At 33.2% G+C, this 17477-nt stretch overlaps 1 protein-coding gene across 6 annotated transcripts in view; it reads right to left on the bottom strand.

Annotated features, from left to right (window-relative positions):
• CCDC91 (coiled-coil domain containing 91) overlaps positions 1 to 17477 on the bottom strand; it is a 325203-nt gene that overhangs the window by 152359 nt on the left and 155367 nt on the right. For all 6 annotated transcript variants that reach the window (XR_012017558.1, XR_012017557.1, XM_072798484.1 and 3 more), the window contains one exon: positions 7917 to 7994. Coding sequence is in view for 4 of the 6 variants with exons in the window: in XM_072798484.1 (XP_072654585.1) it covers positions 7917 to 7994 (78 nt within the window). In the remaining 2 variants the exon portion in view is untranslated. The remainder of the gene's footprint in view (positions 1 to 7916; positions 7995 to 17477) is intronic.

Consider the following 17477-nt stretch of genomic DNA (forward strand, 5'->3'; position numbering starts at 1 on the left):
GTTGAAAGGAATTAAAGAGGACAAAATAAATGTAAAGACATTTCATAATTATGCACCAGAAAACTTAATGCTATTAAAATGGCAATACTTCCCAAATTGGTCTACATATTCAATGCAAATATATATTATATCCCACTATGATGTTTTTAAAAATTCACATGCTGATTCTAAAACTCATGAAAATGCAAGTGACTTAGAATAGCCAAAATAATCTGGAAGAACAAATTTGGACAATGTATACTTCCTGATATCAAAAACTTACTATGAAGCTACAGTAATAAAAAGTGTGGTAATGGCATCAAGAGAGAGACATATAGTTCAATGGAAAAGAACTTAGAGTTTACAAATAGATCCTCACAGAGATAGTTAATTACTTTTTGACCAAGTTCCCAAGAAAATTCAATGAGGAAAGAATAGTCTTATCAACAAATGATGTTGGGAACAACTGGGCATGTACATCCAAGGGAAAAAAAAGTTCCATCCCTTCCTCAAACTGTACATAATAATTTACTCAAAATGGATCAAATACTTAAATGCTAATTAAACCCACTAGTATGGCTAAATATTTTTTTAATGGAAAATAACAGGTCTTGGTAAGGATGGAGAGAAATTAGAACCCTTAGTCACTGTTGGAATATAAAATAGCTAGAAACATTCTAGTAGTTCCTCAAAATGTTAAACATAGATAACCATACAACTTAGTAATTTCAACCCTAGGTATAAACCCAGAAGAAATGAAAATATACATCCACATAGCATTATTCATAATAGTGAAAAAGTGAAACCAATGTAAAAGACCATTAACTGATGAATGGATAAATAAATATGGTATATACAATGGAATATTACTGGACAATAAAAAGAAATGAAATACTAATGCATGCAACAATACGGATGAACTTTGAAAACATAATGCTAATGAAAAAAGTCAGTCAAAAACATCACAAATTGAATGATTCTATATATAGAAATTGTCCAGAATATAAAATCTATAGTGACGTATTGTAGATTAACGGCTACCAAGGGCTGGAAAACAGACCGTTAAGCAGGGAACAAAGAATGACTGCTAAAGGACTAATGACTACAAAGTTTCATGTAGAGTGTTGAAAATGCTCTGAAATTACAATGTGGTGACAACTGTATAATTCTGTGAATATACTAAAAACTATAGAGTTATAAACTTTAAATTCATGAATTTTGTAATGTGAATTTTATCTCCATAAAGCTGTTCAAAAATAAAAATTTTAAAATATTAAAATATCACTAGCTTACTCAAATTCAAAACAACATATGATTAGTAAAATTTCCTCTCTGGTGATCATTACTGATCACTTCAGGTTCTTAGAAATGAGAGTGACAAATGGAGAAAAGCTTTTTCTATTACATTTTAAACTTATTACAGTTTTGAAATACAAATGTAAACTAGCTCCAAATGATTTTGATAGTTTAAAACCTTGCAATCAAAAAATTTTTTTAAATAAATAAATAAAATCTTGCAATCAAATGCTAAATAATCTCACGCCTTATCATGGAACAGAATGTAAAAGTAAATAAATGTGCCATACTCTCAAATTTAAATATATATATATATATATTACACCATTGCTGGTGTTGGCATTTTACCAATTCCAGTTAAGTTTATCTGTTACTCTCCCTCATTTACAATATAATTTTATTTTTTCCCCTTTTTTTCTTTTTTCTCTTTTTTAAGATTCTACTTATTTATTTGAGAGGGAGAGAACGCAAACAGGGAAGTAGCAGAGAGGGAGAAGTAGGGCTGGAGCCCAAGACCACGACCTGATTTAAAGGCAGACGCTTAATGGACTGAGCCACCCAGGCAACCGCAACCCTACAGTATAATTTTTTTAAATTTCCCTTTATATACATTAAGGACCACATTGGACAATGTTACATATTTTTTAATTTAATAAATATAATTTAGAAAACTTAAAAAAAGAAAGTCTATTGCATTTACCCACAATCTTGTCCTTTCCTTTGCTTTTTCCTAATGTTCCCAAATTCCTTCCTTTATCATTTCCTTTTGTTTGGATAACTTCCCTATTCATTCTTTCTGAGTAGATTTGCTTCAACAAATTCTCTTACTTTTCCTTCATCTGAGAATATCTTGATTTCTTCCCTTCATTGCAGAAATATATTTTCATTGGATATAAAAATCTGAGCGAAGTTATTTTCTTTCAATGTTGTTCCATTTCCTCCTGGCCTCCATGGCTTCCAATGAAAAATCCAGTGTAAATCTAATTGATTTTCTGTAGGTGAAATGCCATCTTTCTCTAGCTGCTTTCAAGATATTTTTTTCTTTGTCTTTAGTTTTCAGAAGTCTGACTATAATATGTGTTGCAGTCAGGGTCTCTGGAGAAATAGAATCGATAGGATGTATATATAGAGAGAAAGATGGATTCGAAGACCTTGGCTCACACAAATGTAGAGGCTAGCAAATTCGGCATGCAGGATAGAATGGCAGGTTGGAGATCCAGGGAAGAGCCAATGCTGCAGTTCAAGTCGAAAAGGCTGTCTGCTAGCAAAATATTTTATTGATCAAGGGAGACATTCTAAAAATTGGATGAGAATCACCCACATAATGGGAGGGCAATCTGCTTTACTCACAGTCCACAAATACAAATGTTAATCTTAACCAAAATGAACTCTCACAATAATATCCAGAATAATGTTATCCAAATAACTGGGCACCATGGCCCAACCAAGTTATCATATAAAATTAACCATCACAATAGGTCTTGGTGGGTTTTGTTTTGATTTTAGTAGTAGTATTATTTTGGGTAATCCTGCTTAAGAGTTCACTCAGTTTCTTCAATATGTAGTTTTACTTCTTTTGGCAAATTGGGGCAGTTTTCAGCTAGTATTTCTTCAAATATATTTTCAGCCCTATCCTCTTTCTCCTCTTTTTCCAGGACTCTGATGACATGAATTTCAGATCTTTTGTTATAATCCTACAATCCTTGCTCATTTATTTTCAGTCTATTTTCTCTCTGCTGTTCAAACTGAGTGACTTATTTTCTATTTTCAAGTTCACTGATTACCTCCCATTTCTTCATTATGACATTGAGCCCATACACTAAATTTTTTATTACCGTACTATATTTTTAGCTTCTAAAATTTTCATTTGGTCTTTTTTATATATAATCTATTTCTTTCATAGAAATAGATTCTATTTCTATTCTTTTGCAGAGATTTTCTTTTTTTTTTCCATTTGTTTCAAGCATGTCCATAATTGCTGTTACAGCATTTTTATGATGGAAGCTTTAAAATCCTTGTCAGAGAATTCACACATTGGTGTCAGTTCAGTGTTAGCTTCTGTTTATTATCTTTTTTTCTGCTCAAGACGAGATTTTCTTGGTTCTTTTTATGAGTAGTGATTTTCAATTGAAATGGATATTTTAAATCTTGTTTTAGCAGACTTCCTCTGATAAGATACTACTCCAACAGGGCAAGAGAGGAACAGCCGGGTACTAAGTCCAGGTTCCTGATTCATTCTACACGGACACTCAGGGCAGGATGAACAAGAATCTCCTCATTTTTGCTAGACATGGCTGGGAGTTCAGCTTTACACAAAGCCTTCACCAATGTCACTGTAGCCTGGGGAAGCAGAGGGCCACCTCTTGACCCAAATAACCTTCACTGACACTTCAGAGGGCTGACCTTATTGCCACTGAGCAATAATAAAGACCCTGACTTTCCATTAAACATCTGTTGATACCTTGATAATACAGAAAGTGTCTCACTACCATCAGGGTGAGGTGGAAGTCTAGGCTTCCTACATGGCCTTCCCTGACACTCAGGGAGGAGAGGATTTATTGCCCAGTGGGACCGAAAATCCATGTTTCTCAGTCAGCCTTCTTTGAAATTAAGGAAAAAATAAATTCAAAGAGAATTCATACAACTTCTGTTAGCAATAGTAATAAGACGTTGTATTTTTGTTTGTTTTTGAGATATCTGTTGTTTTTGAGTGAAGAGGAAAGTTACCTCACTGTAACCTGGTGAGGGTGAAAGTCTACGTTCCTTAACAAGCCTTTGTTGGCAGGGCTGTGGGTGGGGTTACATTTTCTTCTATGGTATTTGGTAGGAGTAGAATGGTTATTATCTAATGCTTTACGGTCTTGCTACCTGGAAGCTTTCCTGATCTTCTGGACAGAGACAGCAGCCTTTTCTCGGGATTTGTTATCTGTGCCCATTTGGTATTTCTGGGTTGCTCATTTCTCTAGCACCTAATGGGCAAATAGGGAAGAAGAAAATCCAGGAAACCCAGTGTCATATATAGTTACCTGGATCCCAAAGTCCTAGGTAGTCTGCTTTCTTTTAGGATTTTATGTCTGTTTTATAAAAATAATGTTCAGGGAAATTTTTTTCAGCTGTACTAATAGGAAAAATAGGGGGAAAAATGTCTACTTCACATTTCTGGAAGGAAAGGTTAATGTAAAAATAGTGCATCTTCCTGTACATTAATTTGTAAGCTTTTATCATTTTTGTTTTACTTCATTTGTATTTTTCACAATCTTTTCTAATGATTTTTTTTTCAAATTCCTCAACAATGTCTCAAGTCAAATTGGAGGGAGAAAAAAAAGACATATCACATCTAGTCCAAGATAACCAAGCAGAAGAGTGTAAGATCCCTAAAAGCTAGTAATGGCAGTAAAAAAGTACAGATTTCTCTAGTCCAGTTGCATATTTGAGTAAACATCTGCATGGGAAGGAGAGGTAGAAGTCAAAGCATCAAGGGAAGCTATGGTTTTCAGTCACTTACTACCTATATATGGTTGGTGCATGGTCACGAGTGGGTGTGTAAATATATATTCCATTGGACCAAGGATACAGCTATTTTCTTCAGTGCTATATCCACATCGGTCCCTGGCATAAAGAAGGAAATCAAGGTTTCTTGAATTAAGGAAAGAATAAATTCAAAGAGAATGTTCATACAACTTCTATTAGCAATAATAATTAGAAGTTGTATTTTTGTTTGTTTTTGAGTTATCTAGATATTAATTATCAAAATGTTTATATAACAAAATGGAGCTTTAAAAGGTATCAATAAAAAGTAAGTTACTGTCTAAAAAAGAGACACATAATAAAATAATTATAGGAAGTTCTCATGCTTGACTTTCAAATGGAAACAAATATTGTTTCTTTTCCTGTTCCATAATGGGTCACAAATCAACATTTAAGTTATAAAGATATCTAATCTATGAGGAAAACATCTATTTTTCCTATCTGGATTACTTTATTTTTCCCAATATTACTTTGAAGTTGATTCTCTATATGTTTTCAGAGCATGTTGGTTGTAAAATGTTATACAATAATTAACATATCAGATCTTATTTTTTATCACAGTACTATAACATCATTGTACAAAATATGAAGCTCATCAATAAATCGATATGGAAAGCTATATGAAATGTATTTACACAAAGTTCCCTGCCACAAAAGCTATCTAGTTTCTATATTAACTGGCAATAAGTATATGACAAATTAAATATAACTGTGTAGGCTACTTGACCTGATTCCTAATCCTCTTTTTTTTTTTAAGATTTTATTTATTTATTCATGAGACAGAGGCAGAGACACAGGCAGAGGGAGAAGAAGGCTCCATGCAGGAACCCTGACATGGGACTCTATCTCAGAACTCCAGGATCATGCCCTGGGTCGCTGAGCCACCCAGGGATCCCCCTGATTCCTAATTCTCTTAAGCAAATTATGATACCTAATGCCTGAGACTTTTAAATCCTCTCCAAGTGGGCATCAAATAATGATACTAGACAAAGAACAGGTGAAATGAGTAGCTCTCAACCAAGTTTCTCCAAATCACTATTTGTAAAATGTATTTGCAAAATTCTCACTAATGTTTTTAACCTCATTAGCTATCAGTATTGAAAACAATACACACTAAACATGTTTTCAGCATATAAATATGTGGAGCTAGATTCAAAAAGGATTTAAAATATCAAACTTCAAGCTGTTCAGAAAAACACAAATTCAAACACAATGTAAATGCTTTCAAAATATTTAATTTAGATTCATAAATAAAAATATATAAAATACAAATTTACCCAAGAAAATACCACTTAATACCCCAGAAGTATATAAATTCCAGTTTCTTAATTCTTCCCACCTTTAGCCTAGGGGGAAAAAAAAGATGATAGTTCAAAACAGTCCTATACTTTTACCCAATTCAGTAACTGTAAAGCTGGTTTATATTAGTAGAGCTAAAAATTCACAATATTATAAAAAGAGCCAATAATCACAGCTGCAAAAACTTGACATTTTTTTAATGACCATCTCAACAATGGCACTGGTTTCTATATTGGGTGTGGTCACAAAAAATGACCTTTCATGTTCCAATGCGTATCTACTGGATTATTTACCTTGGGATTAAAAAAAAAAAAAGTTTTTACTTTCAGTTAAATTAATTCTGGATCTACTTGTTTTATACTTTTATCCAAATTATTTATCACAAGAAGCATTTTGACATTAAATTATTAGCTACTTAAATTAAAATTAATTACTACTAAGTCCAAGGATGAAGTTTGATCAACAATAAAAAATTTCTGTATTCTACATGTGGTAGAAGGATTAAAAAAAAAAAAAAAACTTATTGTAGTAATGAATAGCCAAAAACAAACTAAATGCTTATCTATACAGGTATAATTAAACCAATTATGCATACACACACACACACACACACACACTGTGGAATACTATAGAACAAAAAATAAGTTCATACATACTGATACTAAAATACATGTCATATTGAATAAATACAGAAACAACAGATTGAGTGGAATAACATTTTCTGTAAAAACAAAGCAAAAAATTATATAATATGGTATTAGCATACATACATATACAAATACAGAGAAAAATCTCTACAAGGATGCACATCAAACTGCTAACAGTGGCTACCTTTGGGGAGAATTGTTTGAATTTAACTTCAACAATAATGTATTCCTCTATTATTTGTGGGGAAAAAATGATCTAACATGAAATTTATGGGGAAAATAATTTTTTTTGAACATGAAAAGAAAATATCTCTTTTCAGGGTTGGCTCAGTGGTTTAGCACCTGCCTTTGGCCCAGGGCGCAATCCTGGAGTCCTGGGATCAAGTACCGCATCGGGCTCCCGGCATGGGGCCTGCTTCTCCCTCTGCCTGTGTCTCTGCCTCTCTGTCTCTCTCTATATATATGTCTATCATGAATAAATAAATAAAATATTTTTTTAAAAATCTCCCTTTTCATTTATTTCCCACCAAGAAGAGAAAGTTAGCTTCACAGTATTGGTCTTGACCAGGAGGCAAATTTACATCCATCAGGTACAACTTTTCAGTTCTTGAAAGCTGTAACACACCAGTTCTCAGTTTGCTTTTTTTTTTTTTTTTTTTCAGTTTGCTTTAAAGGATTAAGCTTATGCAGACATACAATCAAAGAATAATGCTGTGTATGTCCCTAATATTGACATTTATCATGATTTCTGTAACAATATAAACAGTATTTTTAACCCCCTTTACCTACAATATTTTTCAGATTCATAATCATACCTTTTTTTCTAAAGAGGTAGAACCACAGAAAGATAAATCTAGTCTAGCAGTTAATTCTATAGAATTTGTTCTTGAACTTCTTCAGCTGAAAATCCTATATTCATAAACATTCTACAACTTCTCCAATGCAGAGCAACATCTAGCATTACTTTTGTAATCTATTATGTTTTCAGCACTCATCAGTCAATTGAAAACAATTCTGTACCAAAGTAAGACTACTGTCATTCTATAATTTGCATAGGCTAGCATATGCAGATATGTATAAATTATTTTTCTAAAGTAAGAGAAAAAATAAATAAATAAATAAAGTAAGACAGAGTTTAAAAGAGAAGGCAGACTCCCAAACCTCTACCTTATATTCATCCACAATAATGCTGAGAGCTTCGTGACCAGCTTTCCTCATGTCTTCCAATTCTTGTTTATGTTTTTCCTGAAAAACAGAAACAAAAAATTAAACTATGGTTTGTTCTCTTGTCTACAAAATAAGACCACTGACTCTTGCATCCATGAACCCTTAAGTGGTGTGTGGCACACTAGTGCTATAGCAAAAAACAATGAGAAAAAATAAAGTTCCATTTAAAAGCATTAAGGAGGACATTGTGTCAACAATGGAAAACAATAACTGTGAGAGGAAAACCATACTGAGAGGTGAGATAACACAAGGCAATGGTTATCTCTTGGGGCATATGGCAATTCTGCACCTGGATTAAGACCTAAGAAGGACTGTGTTACTTCAATAAGCTCAGGCCTCTCTCTATATTTTTATTAGTTCTCCAGTAATATACAGATACCAATAGTTTAATACATAACAAACTTGGAGAACCACTGGATTCAGGTGACCAACTCCCCAATTCTATCTTCCTAGCAAAGGGACGGATGAACTCTCTTTGGAGAATGTTCATATCCTGTAGAGCCTTTCTAATTTTTCAAACATTCTGTACAGGTTTCAATACAAAAGTACCAGAGCTGACAACAGATGAAAACAAAACACAGAAAAGACAAAAGGAATAGATAGGCTCATGAATGATTTAGATGTTAGTTATCAAAGAGTTTAAAATACATTATGATTCAGGGACACAGTTGGTTAAGCATCTGACTCTTGGCTTCAATTCAGATCATGATCTCAGTGTTGTGAGATCAAGCCCCAGGTTGGGCTCTGTGCTCAGCACAATCTGTTTTGGAGTCTCTCTCCCTGTCCCTCTGCCCCTCCTGTTTGTGCTTGCTATCTCTCTCTCTCTCTCTCTCTCTCTCAAATAAATAAATCTTTAAAAAAAATATGTATGATTCATACGTTCAAGAAAGTAGAGAAAAAAATGAAAATAGGATATAAATTTTCATCAGAGAACTAGAATTCATGAGAGAAACTTTACAGCTGAGAAATATACACTATTAATAACTCAACAGATGAGTAAACAAATGAAACACAGCAGAAAGCCCAATTAGATAAACAAAATTGGGGGGGGGGGGCAGGGAGATTGCAGTGAAAAGAGGAATAAAACTATGCAAAATACAAAAAGAAAATCTAAAAAGACATGGGACAGAGTAAAAAGATTAAATAAACATGTAACAAAAGGATCTTTAAAAAAAATCCAAAATAAGAGAAAAAATGACATGTAGTAAGATCATAAAAATAAAATAATTGAAGCAAAATAAAAATGCAAATTTACGTCTTACACAAATTAGGATATTACATTAGTCTACATCTATTTCTGAAAAAAAAAATTAAAGATATTATAAAATACACCCCCCCCCAAAAAAAATACCCCCCCAAAAGTGAAATTTTGTGTAAAATAAAAAACAACTCCTAGGAAAAAGCACAACTTATCAAAATTTTTAAAAGATGAAACAAAAAGTCTTAATAGTCCTATTTTTATAAGAGAAATTGAATTTATTAATTAATTAAAAAAAAAAAAAAAAAAACTTCTGACCAAGAAATTTCTAAGCTTAGATGACCGAACAGGTGACTTTTAATAAACATTAAAGAAAAAAATAAGAGAAATCTTATACAAACTCTTCCAGAGAATAGGAAATGAGGGAATACTTCCCCACATATTTTATTAGGACAGTATATCCCTTATACTTAACTTTGCAAAGATATTTAAAAGAAAACAAAACTATGAACCACTCTTTTACAAGTATAGAAACAAATTCTAAACAAAGTATTAGCTTTGTTTAGACTCAGTTATTAGCTAACTGAGTCTAGCAATATATAAACAGAATAACATATCTCAATCAAGTGGGATTTATTTTAGGAATATTGGGTTGGGAGAAGTAATATATATTATTTCAGGCTTGAGTCACAAAACTCCTCCAAAATCTTCCACACACTCCTTTTCTTCCCCTACTTGCTTGCTGAATGCCAATAGCCAAGATGACAATGAAAGCCAGGTTCTGCAGAGGGCACAGCCTCTGTCAGCTTGAAACCTTGAATGACTGCAAGGAATGACTGTATCATGACCCTAATAGACTTTAAGAGAAAATTAAACTTCAACTATATTTAGGATAAAAGATAATGCCAATAATTTTTGTCCATTAACTGCTTCCACTTATTCATCATCTCCTGTCATTTATTAGACCTTACTGACTTAACAGTTTCTATTTCATTATTAACATTTAATTTCCCTTTCTTGTATATGCCTTTATATATCTTAGTATGGCTAAGTCACTATTTCCCAAAGTTGTCTTAATATAAAAGATCACCAAGAGCACTTGTTAAAAATATGGATTTTTGTTAGCATAGTTATGAATATCTATGGCTGATGGCAGCAATCATTCTAAAGTCATTTTTCCATTTCTCTGAGAGTTGTTTCAGTAAAAAGTAAGTAACATAATAGTCCAATTACCTGGTTAGGCAAGTTATGTACTCTATTACGCTAAAAACAAGGAAACAAATAAGGACGTCACTATCAACTCATCATTTTGGATCTCCCATTCATGTCTGGTTATCTCACAAAAATATGTGACTGTTTCATATAGGGATCCTGATCCTAGGGAGGGCAACCCGTGTGCTAAATATTACCACAGTTTTTCTCTTTTCGAGATTATAAAATACGTAAATAGAAATAGGTATTCTACAATCTTCTTTCCATATCATAATGGATCATCTCAGGCAGTTCTTGGAATGCATATGTTCCACCTTCAAGCCAGTGATATATAAGAAGTTCATATAAAATCAACAAGTCAAACTATGGACATTAACAATATATATTAACATATTAAAACTCAGACAAATACAGAAAGAAATATGTTGAACTTTACTAAAACCAGCATTTTCCACACTTAACTAAACAAATACTAATTTGCTTTTTTTCTATCTTGACAATACCTAGTAGTAAGTAATCTCTTCAGTTTTGAATTGAGGAAACAGAACCAAAAAGGTCAAAAAGCTACTTAGAATTAATTAGTCTGAGTAAAAGCAAATTAACCTAGATCCATTAAGTAAAACTGAGAATCTATTCTTTTACATAATTACAAATTAAAGATGAATATGAACCATTTTACATAATTACAAATTAAAGATGAATATGAACCATTTCAATGATCAAGTTTGATAATTCAATAACTATAGTCCTGAATAATGACATAAATCATCAAAAATGTATTGATATGCTAATAAAAAAGCATAGAGTACAATGTACTAAGCAATTCACATTAAAAGTATTTTCTTAGAGACATTTCACAAGTAATCAAAATGTTCTATGGCATTATATTTTAACTGACAATGAACATTTTAACAATGGCTATATCTTCTAGAGAGAAGGAATATTAGTCCAATGCTTTGCATAGTATCTGAGAACATATCAGCTATCAATGAATGTTGGATTATGATGAAATTCTCATTACTGACATAACGGGCTTCTATAATCATTTTAGATATCAGAACTAAAATTTTGACTGTTATTATGTACTTCATAAATTTTTAAATGATATAGAGACAGTCAGTAATATTCATCATAATTCAAGACAGAAAATGTAGACTCTCCAAATACTATGAAATTTGTTGTTACTGATCACCTAAAATTTTCCCAGATGCCATTATTTGTATCAAATTTTCTCAGTAAGCATTATATTTAATTTGCACTATTACTATGTGCTAGACTGCTATGCTTTGGAGCTAAAAAGATGATGAGAATATAATAGGTATCTTCAGTCTGATAACATAAAAGATTGAGTAACCAATGTTACATTAATCCAAAGCCAGATAAAGACAATATAAGAAAAGTAGAAAGCAATGAGCCTTATAAATATAGATGTACCACTCTTCAATAAAATAGCAGCAAGCAGAATGCAAAAGCATTTTAAAAGGATTATGCGCTAAAGACCAAGTGGAATTTATCTCAGGAATGCCAAGGTGGTTCAACACACAATCAGCAATCTGTTTAATACACCATATTAAAACAATAAAGGAAAAAAAATGACCATCTCAGTATGCAGACAAACAATGACAAGATCAAACATACTTTCTTGATAAAAATACTCAACAAATTAAAAATAGAAAGCAACATCCTCAACCTGATAAGGGACATCTGTACTAACATCATACTATTGGCGAAAGACTAAAACTCTAACATCAGAAACAAAACAAGGATGTCCACTCTGGACATTTCTATTTAACATTGCACTCAAGGTGGTCTAGCAAAGGCATTAAGCAAGAGAAATAAATAAAAGGCATCCTAAGAAATTACTAGATTAGAAATGAAGAAGTGAGGGACGCCGGGGTGGCTCCGGTGGTTAAGGGTCTGCCTTTGGTTAAGGTCGTAGTCCAAGGGTCCTGGAATCGAGTTCCACATCAGGCTCCCCACAGGGAACCTGCTTCTCCCTCTGCCTATGTTTGCCTCTCTCTGTGTCTCTCATGAATAAATAAATAAAATCTTAAGAAAAAAAAGAAATGAAGTGAAACTATCCCTATTTTCAGAAGATATGGTTTCATATATATTGGAAACTACAGAATTATTAGTTCCAATAAACAATGCACTATTAGACCTAATAAACAAGTTCAGCAAAGTTATAAGATAAAAGGTCAACACACAAAAATCATGTGTATTTGTAAAACTTGCAATGAACAATCCAAACATGAAATCAAGAAAAAAATTCCATTTACATTAGCAAACAGTATATCTCCAAAGACACAAATGCTGAACATCATTAGTTATTACTGAGATTCAAGTTGAAACTGAATGTTACTATGAATTTTTCTTTTATTTTACTTATAGTTATCTTTTGTATCTGTCAGTTATCTCTTATTTAATGCTTACATTTTCTCATTTCTGAACTATTCTGTTAGATTTATACTATTTTTCAGAATGCTTCTATCTTTGTACATGGTTCCACCACAAGCCTGTTCTCCTACCCATGTTCCCATTTACTTTTAGGAAGAGGTTCCTGAATAAGGAATGAGGTGGACCTGAACAAGCCCTAGGTTATTCTAGGGCTTCCTCTTCTACCATTATTATAAGTAACAAAATGTGTGTGTGTGTGTGTGTGTGTGTGTGTGTGTATGTGTTTAATCAGGGTAGCCACCTCTCCAGTCCTCTCTGATATGTTTTCTGAGCCCCTCCTCTATTGGTATCCAAACATTCTCCTTCCTTCAGTGTGTTGTGCTGTGCCTTACTTGTTCCTTTTACCATTCATCTCTGTACCTTAAGAAGGGTGCTTCCATCAGGTTATTTATTCCCAAGAGAAATGAGGTCTCAGAGCACTCTGCCAGTTGCAGCTGCTGTCCTCAGATATGTCTTCCAAGTCCTCTACTCTGTTGGCAATTATTCCTTTTGGGGCAGCGGCGTCTGGATCACTAAGCTCTCGGGACCACCTTAAGTCCTCTTATGTCCCCTTCCACTAGTCTAGGACAAATGTGATAGACACCCTATGTCTCATTGTTGCCAATAGTTCTGCTCTATCAGCTTATGCTCTAGAATTCATTTAAACAACTGTCACCTACTTTTTGCTGTTGAATATAGTGTTTATTACTTTTTTTCTTTAACAAATCTTAGTCTAATTTTGCAAGAAAATCTGAGATTAAAAAACTCCACAGACTCTGTTTCTGCCATCATCATGCCAAATCCACTCTCTACTTTTTTTTTAAATAAATTCATTTTTTATTGGTGTTCAATTTGCCAACATACAGAATAGCACCCAGTGCTCGACCCGTCAAGTGCCCCCCTCAATGCCCATCACCCATTCACCCCCACCCCCCGCCCTCCTCCCCTTCCACCACCCCTAGTTCATTTCCCAGAGTTAGGAGTCTTTATGTTCTGTCTCCCTTTCTGATATTTCCTACCCATTTCTTCTCCCTTCCCTTCTATTCCATTTCACTATTATTTATATTCCCCAAATGAATGAGACCATATAATGTTTGCCACTCTCTACTTCTTGGAATATTTTGCTTCCATGGTTCTCTTCCTGTCTATTCCTTCTCGGTCTGTTCCACTGGTTCCTTTCCACTGCCCCAACTTTGAGATGCAGAAGTTACCTGGGAATCAGATCTCTTCTTTAACTTCTTCAACTTCTAACTGAGCTTAATTAATTCTCTTGCCTTAAGTATTATCTATATACAATATTTATTTATTTATTTATTTATTTGCACAACTTCTTAATTTATATCTCCAACTTTGCCATGGCTGATCCCCAGGTTCATATACCTAACTATCTACTAAGGTTTTTACATGGATATCTAAAAAGAATTCCAAGTTCAACTTGGGAAGGTGAAATTTTACTTGCCATTGAATATATGCATCTCAAATGGTGCCCTGTATATAATATCAGCTTGAAAAATAAGGACGGAATAAAGAAGAGAGAGAGTGGACAAATTTGAATGCCAAATATATCTGGAAAGTGAAAAGGGTGTTTCAAAGAGAGAGAGAGAGAGTTATTTAACATCATAGTAAGTATATTAAAAATGTATTTAAAACCTGGTCTTCAAAAAGGAGGTTATTAATATAGGTTGACATAAATACTTATTAAGTGAATGAATGAAATTGTGATCAACATTCTTTTCCTGATGCAAGCTCAGCATATAAGCTAACAAAACTCTGGGGCATTTTTTTTAATCTGTTAAATGAGAGAGTTGAATTTAATCACTTTCTAAAATACCCTTCCAAGTTTCTTCATGCTATTCTGTGATATAGTAGTCTGAAACTAGATCAACCAAACTCCCTTTGCTTACTCCAAAGTTACTGACCGTAATCACAGAACCACATTGTAACACACAGGCTGCCCAGTTACCAAAAGAAAACACAGGAATAACCAGATAGTCCTACATGGCCTAAAATTTTTATTTGAAGAATACAGAGCCAAAAATGTACAACCTATCTTCAAAGTAGTCAAGACCAAATTTGACCACAATGATAACTTTCTTTCAAAATGTCAAACCCAAAACCATCACTAGAAAGGGAGGATTCAGGAAAATGCCTTCATCTTAAATAATATTACAGACTTTTTAAATACGAAAAGACTTGAAAGGTAAGCCATCCCATTGTATTCATTTTATAAATGAGGAAACTGAGGCGTAGAGAGGTCAAGAAGTTTGTTCAAGGTCACTTAGTTCAGTAAGGACAGGGTGAAGCCTAAATCGGATCTGCTGACAGCTAGCTGAAAATTTTAGGGAAAAATATCCTGTCAAAGATTGAACTAACTTGAGTATATTTTCTTTACCAATAGATTTGTTTTCTACATAAAACTCAATAATACATTAAAAATCTCAATTAATACACAGACTCATATATATAATTAATACACAGTCATGCCTTCTGATGAAAGTAAGACACAAACTGGTCACTCTTGGTAAAACCTGACATAGTCATTCACAACTTATTACTGCCAACCAAAAATTTTGATCTGACAAGAAAGATGTAAAGTAAGGTGCTTTTCAAAGCTTATCAGAAGCCCATTCCAATAAATTGTCCATTACCCATAATCACTCTGATACTATGCCTTGACAAAATTATTAAATATACATAGGTCTAATACCCTTAATATGTCTGGACATGATTGGTATTGAAAATTTATCTGCTGAATACATACTTATGTTAATAGAGATCACATAATTAACAAACAGAATTACCTTACAAAAAAATGGGAAATTAGTAATTTTTAAAAGTAATCATAATTGGTATACTAATGACAAAACTCAATTCAGATATCTGAAACAAAATTTAAACAATTTTTTAAAGACTAAACTATGGCACAAACTGATAAACATTTCTCAATTCATATTATATTATTGTTGGCCATTCACAAACCAAGTAGAACCCATATTAATCACATCTAGCAAATTAATCCATGCATAGTAACAGGATCTTGCACCACATAGGTGGTTAAAAGCCAATATTTGATTCATATATTTGGAATGAATTACTACAGTATTTAAAAAGGGAGAGAAGAATGAAAGTAAGAGAAAGGAAGGAAGGGAGGGAGGGAAGAAACTTCAAAGACCAATTAACCATTATATTTTATCTATTAGAAAGTTGTTGCTTCTCACCTTTTAAATTCTTTGGCCAAGGGCAAGTCTATAATTAGAATGAACATAATTTACAGCAGGTAATTAGCTAATAACATTTGATTGAGAAAGGTTTTCCAATTTAGCCTCGCCACTTTCTCTGAAGCCACAAGATTACATTCCTTTCACAACAACTAATCAACTATATTGGATAAGGCAGCCATAAACACTTCCAGATATTCCAAAAGGAAAGTTGCAAAGAAATCAAAATAAAGATAATGGGATAACAACCAACCAATGCACTAAAAAGGTTTTGACTGAGAAATGGTATAACCCACCCCCTACCACCAACACACCAAAATCTGTACAATCCCACACACCAAAGTGGCCTAACTATAAATGTCAGAGAAGCACAAATAAGAACAGATTATCCCATATGCATCTTTGTCAAAACAGAATAAGAACAACAAAACACTACCTCTCCATCTTTCACTGATCCTACATTTGACAGTTGTAACAAGCCTAGTTGATTTCTAAAAGAAAGTAAGTTTCACTGGGATGACACAGCATTGTGGGACAAGAAGTCTTTCTCACTGAATAGTGTTTAATCTCTTATCTCCTCATTCTATCTCATTCCTTAGCCCCTCTATACAATAAGTAATAATACGTGACAAAATCTTTCAAACTCAGTCTCACAGGCTAATTCAAATATGTAGCCAAATAAAAAAACAGGAGAGAAAAACAATTCAATCATGTAAGAATCAGTCTACAGGAATAAAGTAGTACATATGGAAATAGAGCACCTTTGCCATAGTAAACTGTACCCAGTACTGAAAGAAACACCTTAGTAAATCTGTCCCTTTGGCTTATGATTTCCAAATTATTGAAAGGATTAATTTTCATCTCTGGCCCTATCCCATTAAGGGCTGCCTTAATACACAGCATGGATTTCAACAGCAAAAGAATACAAAACCATCAGCTTTGCTGAATCCTCTCAATCAGAAACAAAATAACAAAAACTCCTGGAAGTTTCCTAACAAATACAATGATGAAAGTGTGCAAATAATCCCACCATGTATTCACACTAGCATAGATGTAATTGATTGTTCTATATGCTAACTTTTAGACACGCATATAACATTGTTACCTGTGGTTTTTGAACAAGGGTTCTATGTGTATGTTTCATGCTAGGGCCCACAAGATCTTACAACAGTGCCATTATTGTTGTCCTTATCGTTTCTCCATTAGCACAACATTCCCTCTACCAACTACAATCTGTTAAAGAGTAAGGGCCAAATTCTGCACAGAATTCTGCACAGAAGAATATGGCCTCTTGCATGTAACTCAGGCTAAATTCCTGGCTAATGTGTTGACTGAACTGGCCCTGTTCCAACTGCTACTTCAATGTCACCTTATTATTTGCTTCAATAGGAAAGGCATAAATTCCACTCTGCATCAGATTTTTAAAAAATTACTATT

The sequence above is a fragment of the Canis lupus genome, chromosome 25 (assembly GCF_048164855.1).
Source record: "Canis lupus baileyi chromosome 25, mCanLup2.hap1, whole genome shotgun sequence".
Classification (NCBI taxonomy): domain Eukaryota; kingdom Metazoa; phylum Chordata; class Mammalia; order Carnivora; family Canidae; genus Canis; species Canis lupus.